At 40.0% G+C, this 9,912-nt stretch overlaps 1 protein-coding gene across 1 annotated transcript; it reads left to right on the top strand.

The window, feature by feature from the left end:
* Window positions 4,649-5,494, top strand: LOC107615814. Its single transcript, XM_016317841.1, has one exon. It carries the CDS (start codon window positions 4,649-4,651, stop codon window positions 5,492-5,494), a length of 846 nt encoding a protein of 281 aa, XP_016173327.1.

The raw sequence follows: 9,912 nt of genomic DNA, 5'->3' as shown, positions 1-9,912 counted from the left end.
ACCTTTTCTCACATTTATTCAATGAAATAGCATGGTTTTGTAATTCTCCCTTAATTTGGGCTTAAGTGTAAAAACATGCTTTTTAGGCCCTTAAATTGGTGATTTTAATTCACTTTAATTCCATTCGATGCCTTGATGTGTTTGTTGAGTGATTTCAGGTTCATAGGGCAAGTATTGGATGGAAGAAATGAAGAGGAAAGCATGCAAAGTGGAGAATTCATGAAGAAATGAGCATTTGGAGAATTGAGGGCCACGCACACGCGTCATACACGCGTACGCGTGCATTGAAGATTCGCAAGCCACGCACACGCGTCAAGTACGCGTACGCGTGAGTAGAGGTTTTGCTAGCGACGCGCACGCGTGATGATCAGCACGTGACCCACTTAAAGTGAAATTGCTGGGGGCGATTTCTGAGCTGCCCAGGCCCAAATCTAACTCGTTTCTAAGGGTATTTGATGCAGAATTGAAGATTGAGCAAGGGGGAGCACTTAGTTGTAGAATAGCATCATGTAGTTTAGTTTCTAGAGAGAGAATCTCCCTCTTCTCTCTAGAATTAGGGTTCTTAGGGTATTTCCATCTTAGATCTAGGTCCAATTTCATGTTTTCATCTTGTTTCCTTTATGAATTCTTGCTTCTACACCTTTATTCTCTTAGTTTGTGATGTTAATTTTATTTTTATGCCTCTTTTATGTTCATGCACTCATGTTGGATTTGGATCTCTTTTAATGCAATTTGATGTTGATGTTCTTTTATTGATGATTTGAGTTGTTGATTTACTTTTCTTGCAATTAGTAGTTGTTAGATTTTATTATTCTTGCATATTTACCATGCTTTCCTTTGATACCTTCCAAGTGTTTGACAAAATGCTTGGTTGAACTTTAGGGTAAATTTTGAGCATTCTTTGCTTGGAAAGAGTAATTAGGTAATCTTGAGTCATGAATACCCAATTTAGATTGGTGACCTAGAGTTGTTAGCTAATATTATTTTCATTGACACTAATCTCTTGTTAATTCAATTAGTAGGTGATTAGGACTTTTGGATTGAGATTAGCTAGTCTTATTAGACTTTCTTTGAGTATGAGGATAACATGGTACCTTCCTCCATCATCGGGGATGACATAATAAGATAAATTCTTGTTTATTATTGTGACATAATTAACTAGACTTGTTTGACGTTCTCCCTATGTGAAGATAACATGATACCTTCTTCCATTTGTTGGAGTTGACTAAATAAGATGAATTAATCATTGTATGACTAGGATAGAAAGCCTATACTCTCGATCCTTGCCATGAATGTCTCTCTTTATTAATTGCTTCTCTTTATTACTTGTCTTCTTTAAATGCTTGCTTGATTTACTTTTCTTGTCATTTATTTTATTGCCCCTTTCATCAATCAAACCCCTTATTCTTCATAGCCAATAATTGACCATTTCATTGCAATTCCTTGTGAGACGAACCAGAGTTTAAACACTTCGGTTAATTTTCATTGGGGTTTGTACTTGTGACAAAACCAATTTAAATTTGATGTGAGAGTTGTTTGTTGGTTTGGAGCTATGCTTACAACGAAGTAATTCTTTTCTATAAGAAGAAAATATAGAACGACAATAATTCTCATCTATCAAAGAGCACAGCGATGTGTGCATACGCATAGACCTTCGTGCGTACGCACAACCATCAGAGCAGAGCCACGCATGTGCGTGAGCCGCATCGTGCACGTCGCGCGTCCATTCAAGCATCACCTAGTGTGCGTACGCACACGTCTGTGCGTACGCACAGGTGGCCACACATGCCTTCATTAAAACTACACGTGACTCGTGATTTTAGTGGATTGGAGGCCCATTTCTGAAGCCATTTAGCTCATAATGAAGGGAAAATGAAAACCATAGCATAGCATAACATTAGGGTAGCTTAGGAGTAGTAGTAAGAAGCTTTAGTATAGTTTTTCTTTAAGTTTTTCATCATCTCTACTAGGGTTTATACTAGGGCTTTTACATTCAAGTGCCATTTCTATTTTTGATCTTGGATTTTGTTAGCTTCCATTGTAAGTATCTCTTTGTTACTACTCTTTATAGCTACATTGTTCTTACTCTTTCTTATATTTCAAGTTATAATTCAATTTTACTTCTCTCTTGCAATTTCAATTTCTTGTTGATGAATTTGATGATTGATGATTGTTATATGCCTTTATGAGTTGTTATTGTTAATTAAGATCATTTGTTGCTTTTAGTTTTAAACATTTTCTCATTTTTTCCATGTTTAGTGTTTTTTCCTACCAAGTGTTTGACAAAATGTCAATTATGATTTTGGGCTAGTTTTTTATCTCTTGGCTTGGGAAAAGTGAGCAATTGGGTTCCTAGAGTTAGAATGTCCAACATTTAGTGTCAATTCTTAGATTGTTAATTGTTCTTGTTCCCACTAACCCTAATTTGTTGCTAAGGCAATTAGCAAGCAATTTAGGATTTGTGGGTTAAGAACACTTATGCTCATTTAACTTACTCTCCGATGTGAAGGTTAATCAAGTGAGATTAATCCACTCTAATTGTCATAGTTGTGGTTCCAACAAGGAAAGGACCCTTAGCTCATTCCAAGCCAAGATACCTTTTATGCTTTAAATCTTTCATACACATTTACATTAATCTCTTTTATCCCTTACTTGTTTATATTGCATAGTTAGTTCATTAATTCCTTTATTAGTTCATTTATCACAATTTTGCATGTTCTTTTATTGCTTTATATGTTTATCTCTTCATTGAAAATCCCATGAGCATCACGACCGGAATTGTACACTCATTGGTCTCAAGTGTCCTTAGGAGATGACTCGGGAACTAACCACTCCCGGAATTGAATTGGTTTTTAATAGTGACATCTCTTTGAATTCAAACTTTGATTGTGGGTCAATTGTGGGTTAGGACTATACTTGCAACGGAGAAATTCTATTTTTGAGAGAATTTCCTAACCCGCTTTGGGCTCGTCCATCAAGTTTTTGGCGCCGTTGCCGGGATTCACTTTAAGGCAATGAGTGCTATAATTTTGGTTGTTGTAAATATGTGAATAGTGTGAATACTTGGTTTTTGTTTGCTATTTGGCACTAATTTGTAGATAGCATTTCTATCTAGCTAGTCTTAGTAGTTATTGATTGTTAATTTGGTTTTTGTTTATTTGTCTATTGTTGTTTTGATTTTCATAATTGCATGCTTTTACTGCTATCTCAGTTGAATGACATGGTCGCTTCTAGACCCGAGCTTGGCCCCATTTGATCTGGAAATAGAAAGAACTTTAACTCATATTAGGCAAGCTCGGCGCCGGCTAGCATTTGTGAATAGTGAATCGGGCTTGCTTGAAGAGCACACCAATTCACTATCACCACAATCCATGACCATCATTCTTCAATTAACGAGGAAACCTTATATTCATCTGTGGGGAGTGCTGAAATCTCTTTGAGTGACTCAGGTGACAACACCATGGTGGATCCACCTCGTAGAATCACCTTAAGGGAAGCCGGAGCTCATGATATTAACTTGCAACCGATACAAATCTGGTATCCGGCTTTAGATCCAAATTTTGAGCTCAAGACCGGCACGATAAACTTGCTCCCCAAATACAATGGACTACCCAGAGAAAACCCTCTTAAGAATCTTAAGGACTTTCAAGTTGTATGCTCCACTGCGAGAAGACATGGTGTGGATGAAGTAGCAGTTTTGGTGTTCGCTTTCCCTTTCTCTTTGGAGGGAAAAGCGAAAGAATGGTTCTATACTCAACTGGGAGATGTGATTTCCAACTGGGACTTGCTGCGTAAGGAATTTCTAGAAAAGTTCTATCCACCTCAGAAGACAGATAAGCTGTGAAAGGAAATCTCTTGCATTATGCAAAGAAATGGGGAGACTCTTTATGAGTACTGGGAGAGATTCAAGAAGTTGTTGGAAGCTTGCCCCCACCACCGTATTAACGAGTTGGGGGTTATTAGTTATTTTTGTCAAGGGATGAACCCCCAAGATAAGCTTCTTCTAGATGCCTCTAGTGGAGGATCCCTCACTAAAAACAAGACCACCGAGGAAGCTTGGGAAATCATAGCGGACTTGGCGGACTCCACTAAACACTCAAGGGCGAGAAATCCACAACCAAAAGCTTTAAGTGAAGTTTCTCCTTCCGGAGATGCCATTTTAACTAAAACCCTCGGTGAGATGACAATTTTGTTGAGACAAATCACCCAAGGACAACAAATTCCCCAAGCTTTGCTATCTCCTCCACCTCAACCTCCAAGAATCGAAGGACCACCAAGATCATGCGGTATTTGTGCTTGTAACAACCATTACACTGATGAGTGCCCTCAACTCCAAGAGGACACTACATTAGCAGTAGCCAATCCATACCCACAAAGGTCCAACTATAATCAAGGAACTCCTCAACATGGAGGAAATCAAAACCAAGGATGGAGGGATAATTCTAATCAAAGGTGGAACCAAGCCCTTCAAGCTCAACCATACCCAAACGTGCAAGCCTAATATCATCAACCTACCCAAGGTCAACCACAATACCAACAATCCTACCAACAACCACCATAATCTCAACTTTAAGGGAGGTATCAACATCCAAATAGTAGATCTAACCCTCCTTAAGGCAATCAAGCCCCTCCTCCTAATCAACCTTACATGAATGACACACTTCAAACCTTTATGCAAGAGCAATGTGAGTTTTACAAGAAACAAGAAACATATATGGCTACTATTGCCGAAGCTCTCTCTCGTTTGACCCTTTCTCCTACGACTACACAAAATGCCCAACAAGCCTCAACTTCTAGTGGTTTACCTTCTCAACCCCAACCAAATCTAAAGGAAAGCATCAATGCTATCACCCTTAGGAGTGGCACCAAGTTGGATGAAATTGGTGTTGTGCCTACAAGTTTGGGTGAGAAAACCCACAATGAAGAGGTGGGAGATGGTGTGAAAGTGATGAAGGATGAGGAGAAGAATGTTGCAAAAGGTGAGGAGGAACCACTCAAGGCCAAGGAGCTAGAGAGGAAGAATCTGGTTGAAGAGCCTATGCCAATTCCATTTTTAACTTTGGCTAAGAAGGCTAAGAAGCAAGAAGAACTTGACCCCAGCATGGTGAAAATTTTTAAAAATGTTGAAGTCACCGTCCCTCTCTTTCAAGCCATTCAACAAGTGCCCAAGTATTCCAAGTTCCTCAAAGATGTTTGCACACATAAGGACAAGATTGGCAAATTCAACAAAAGGCCGGTAGATGATTCTATCTCTTCTCTAATTCCTGAAAAATACAATGATCCCGATCCATGTTTGGTTACTTGTTTGATTGGTGGGATAAAGTTCATGGATTGTATGTGCGACTTGGGGGCGTGCGTAAGCATTATGCCACTCCCCATTTATGAGAGATTGAACTTGTCACCCCTAAAGAGGTCCGTGGCGAGATTTGTGTTGGTAGATAAGAGCATTGTGTCAGTTGTAGAAATTGCGGAAAATGTGCTAGTTGACATCTAAGGTTTACTCTTCCCGGTAGATTTTCACATCTTGGAGACCCCTCCCATTGACTCAGATAAGCCATTATCCATTCTACTTGGAAGGGCGTTTTTGAAGACATCCCGATTCAAGCTGGATGCACATCAGGAGTCTATTCTTTTGAGGCCGATGGCAAGGTAGTAAAGTTCACTTTGGAGGAATCCAAGAAACCCATTCTCGAAACCTACTCTATCTTTAGGTGTGATATAATTGAAGATCAAGCGATTGAGGTTGGCAAGGAATAAGAAGAAGATAATGTTGCCAAGAAGTCTAATTCAATGGATCACATTCAACCCAAGAATGCCAAGGAGTTGGAGATTTTCCTCCTTGGAGAGGTCTCAAATTGATCAATGAAGCCATGCAAAGTCCAACTTAGGACTTTAAACCAAAGTGCTTGGTGGGAGACACCCCACCATGGTAATATTTTTCCAACTTTATCCTTTGTTTATAGCTTTTTGAATTATTTGTTTTCTTGTGATATGATGATTAGCTTAGATTTGGTTTGATGTTTTTTTTTAGTTAAATAAGTTGAATTGCTTGTGGATCATGAATTTGTGAATGTTTGTATGATTTGGGATTGATATGTTGATGCACTAAGGGTTGGTACCTTAGTTTTGAAAAGAAAAATTTTTGTGAAACAAGGCATTCGTGCGTACGCACCCTGCTGTGCGTGCGCACACAACTGTGTTTTTCAACATCTATGCGTGCGCACGAGCTTGTGCGTCCGCACACCCGTTGCAGTGCCCTTTGGTCGAAGCGCTAGCACGGTCTATGCGTGGGCGCTGTCCTGTTTTCTATGACCAGTGCGTGCGCACTGCTCTGTGCGTACGCACGCATTTTCCTTTTTGCGCTATTTGTGTGGCCGCACACCAATTGACAACCCCTTTGGTGGGAGCATTGGCATGAGTTGTGCGCATGAACACCCTCCCTATGTTTGCTTCTGTGCGTGCACATGGACCTGTGTGCGCACGCACACATGATTCTGTACCTCAAGCAATTTCTTTTTGATTTAAAATAAAAAAAACAGAAGCCATCTGTGCGAGCGCACGCCCCTGTGCGAGCGCACGCCCCTGTGCGTCCGCACGCTTTAGTGCAATCCCCTCTGGTGGGAGCGATCACACACTTTGTGCGCTCCCATCCCCTTATCTCTTTCGCATCTTGTGCGTGCGCACCTACTTGTGTGTGTGCACACACCCCTCATTCTAGCCACCCCTGTGTGCGCGCTCACAGCGATGCGTCTGGACACTCCAATACACACTCTCTGTTGCAGCGATGGCACGCTGTGTGTGTTCGCACCCCCCTAATTTCTGCCATTTGTGTGTGCGCACAGGTCTTTGTGCGTACGCACAAGACTCATTTTGGGCAATAATAGGGCACGCTCCCCTGTTGAGCAGCAGCTCTCTTCTTTTCTTCTTCTCTTCACTGCTGCTGCTCTCTACCTCTGCCCAGCCTCTCAGGCGACCCTGCCGCCATCTCTCTCTCATACCCTCTCTCTCTTACTTCTCTTCTCTTTCTCTCTCTCTTTCCTTTCCCTTTTTTTCTTCCCCACCGGTGAGTTTTTTCCTCCGATACTTTTCTGGCGAACCCAACCGCCGCAAGCTTGCAGTGGCTATAAGGAGTGCCATTATATCTTCTCCAATTCTTGTTTTCTCAACCTTTAATTTTCAGGTTCTTATTTTCTTTTTGTGTTGATTTTTGAAATTGTGTTTATTTTCTTTTCATGTTGCTTGGATTAAGTTTATTGTTTTCTTTGTTTCTCTTTGTATTGCAAGTGTTGATATTTGATTGTTGGGTTGATTTTAATTGATTTTGAACTTAAATGTCATGAGTTTGCACAACGCACATTAATTGTTTGATGAAATGCCTCTATGAAACTTTTGTTTGATTCATATGAATTAGCCATCATATGCTTTCAACATTCTCTTGTGTGGTATTTGTTATGATTTGTGCAACTTCAAATATAGTTGTTGATGATGAATTTACCAATACATTCCATTGTCTCTTAAACTTAAACTTCCACACCCATGTCTTACATGACTTTTAATCCTTGTTATGGGTGTTTGTTGTGAATACATTGATCTTAGTTGAGTGTAATTTGACATTGTCATCATGGTCATTAAATTGAAGTAATCACCTTACAAATGTCCATACATCTTGATGTCTTGATCAAACATCCTTTGCCTTAATTGAGGGACATTGTATGTGTGATTGTCATTTTTTTTTAGGATGAACAATGTTGTTCCATTCTGCTGAATTGGTTATTGTTGTTGTGCACCCTTTTTATCAATAAGCTTTCTTGCTACAACCTCAATAATCATTCCCTTCAAGAATTCAACTAAGTAATTTGGTGCTTGTTCAAGTTTACTTGCATGTTCATTTTCCTTTAGTCTTGCAACTTAAACACTTGATTGAGAAGCATCAAACTTTGATTGTTTTACAGTGTGATTGCCGTTTTATAAAGCCGGTGTATGTGTTCTTATCGCGCACATTTTTTGGAATATACACATTGTTGCCTCTTAAATCACACTATTTTGAAAGCTTCCGATTGAGAATTTAAACTCTTCTTCAGTTTATTGGTGCTTCCTCAATAATCTTGTTTTATTTGTTGCCGAATAATCTTGAAATCTTTTGTTTTTTATTCTTCTTTTTAGGATGCGGAAGAAAGGTAAAGCACCGGTTACACCACCGGTTGTGCAACCAATAACTCGCCCTCCTAATACTTGGTTGGATCGCCGAGGTGCGAAACCAAGTACCTTGGTTAACCGAAGAGCCGACTTCTAATATGAAGTAATTGAGAAAAGAACAATCCATTGGGAGAGGACACTGAAGGTTCCAAGCAAGTACAAGGCGATTATTCATGAAAGGATTGCCTCACTTCATTTGAGAATTTCCTAAGCAAGAACCCATTGAAGTTAATGAATCCATGGTGCGGGAATTCTATGCGAACTACTAAGCTTGGGAAGAAGAGTCGGTATTCCTTCGGGGAAGGATGTTGAATGCTTCCAACAAAGCTCTAGAGGCTATTCTGAACATCCCCCACATTCCGCCTGAGAAGGATGATTATTCAAAGATCAAAGCGGATGTGTTCAAGGGGAGGATGTCTTTGGCTCCTATTCTTAAGAGAATTGGCCATCCTGGTGCATCTTGGGAGTTTAGCAAAGGGAGAAAATCTATTCCCACTAGATTTGCTTACTCCGATTTAAATGCTGAGGCGCGTATATGGCATCAGATTGTGGCGGACTACATCATCCCGAGCACCCATGCTACCCACGTTAGATTTAGAACTGCTTTGCTACTTTGGGCTATTATGGAAGGAAAGAACATAGCCATTGTACCTTTGATACAGATCGATTTGGAAACTCATTGAGAAAAAAAATATCAACATTCCATCTCCATCGATGGTGATGTGTTTAGCAATAGCAGCGGGGGTAGAGAGGCAACCGATGGACGTCATGTTCGAGAGTCCAAGAAGCAACAAGTTTATTCCAAGGGGAGAATTGGATGGATCATCAAAGAAGACACCCTCTAAGAGGAAGGCACCCACAGCACCACCATCAAGTCTACCAGCCTCATCAACTCCTTTACCGTTTCTCCGGCCTCTTCCGAAATTATTCCAAGATATCTTGTACGATATCCACCACATGGAGAATCTGGAGCAAAAGCGTTTCGAGTGGATAGCGGCAAAGCTAGAAGGAAGAGACCCCAGCCCAACTCCTAAGGCTTCATCCAAGCTAGTTGGGGAGGAGCATGATGAAGGTGACTAACCCATTTCCGAGACCACCTGCTGAAGGTGGACCCCTGAAGTTATTTTTCTCCCGGATTGTAAGCATGAATGGAGGACCGTGCACAAACTAAGTATGGGGGAGGATCGACGACTTTGTGGGGGTAAAATTCTTTTTTCAAAACACTTTGCAGTACTCTTTTAGTTCTTTTTCTTCATTTTTAGCAGCTTTATCTCTATTGTATCTTGGTTGGTTTGTTTGTATATATCTCTTTAATTTTCATAGTTATATGGTAGTTAATGTTTGCATGTTACAAGATAGAGTGAATAAGTTTGGCGAAACACTAAGGAATTTCCATGAAATCTTTCTTAGGGCGTACTATTGATTGAATTGAAGAAAAATCTTGTGTTTTTCAACTTGCTTGAAGTATTTTGTTTGTAGAACATAGAAAAGAGTTAGAACAACATACCTTTTGAGATTTGAGCTCTAATAGATGGTTGCATTTTTCAACCATAATGTTTTGTTCTTGTGTGATTATACTCCTTTTTTACTATGATCATTGATTTGCATGATTCTTTATGTCCTGTATTTGTTGTTTGGATGCATTTAGCATGATTGAGGCCATCTTTGATGTTGAACTCACGAACCTATATGGCCAACCCTTCCATTCACCTTTGT

The sequence above is a fragment of the Arachis ipaensis genome, chromosome B09 (assembly GCF_000816755.2).
Source record: "Arachis ipaensis cultivar K30076 chromosome B09, Araip1.1, whole genome shotgun sequence".
NCBI classification, from domain to species: Eukaryota; Viridiplantae; Streptophyta; class Magnoliopsida; order Fabales; family Fabaceae; genus Arachis; species Arachis ipaensis.
This window is presented reverse-complemented; position numbering and strand designations above follow the sequence as displayed.

Excerpts from the sequence above, each read along its gene's own strand:
- LOC107615814 (XM_016317841.1), top strand. The coding sequence starts at position 4,649 with ATGAATGACACACTTCAAACCTTTATGCAAGAGCAATGTGAGTTTTAC.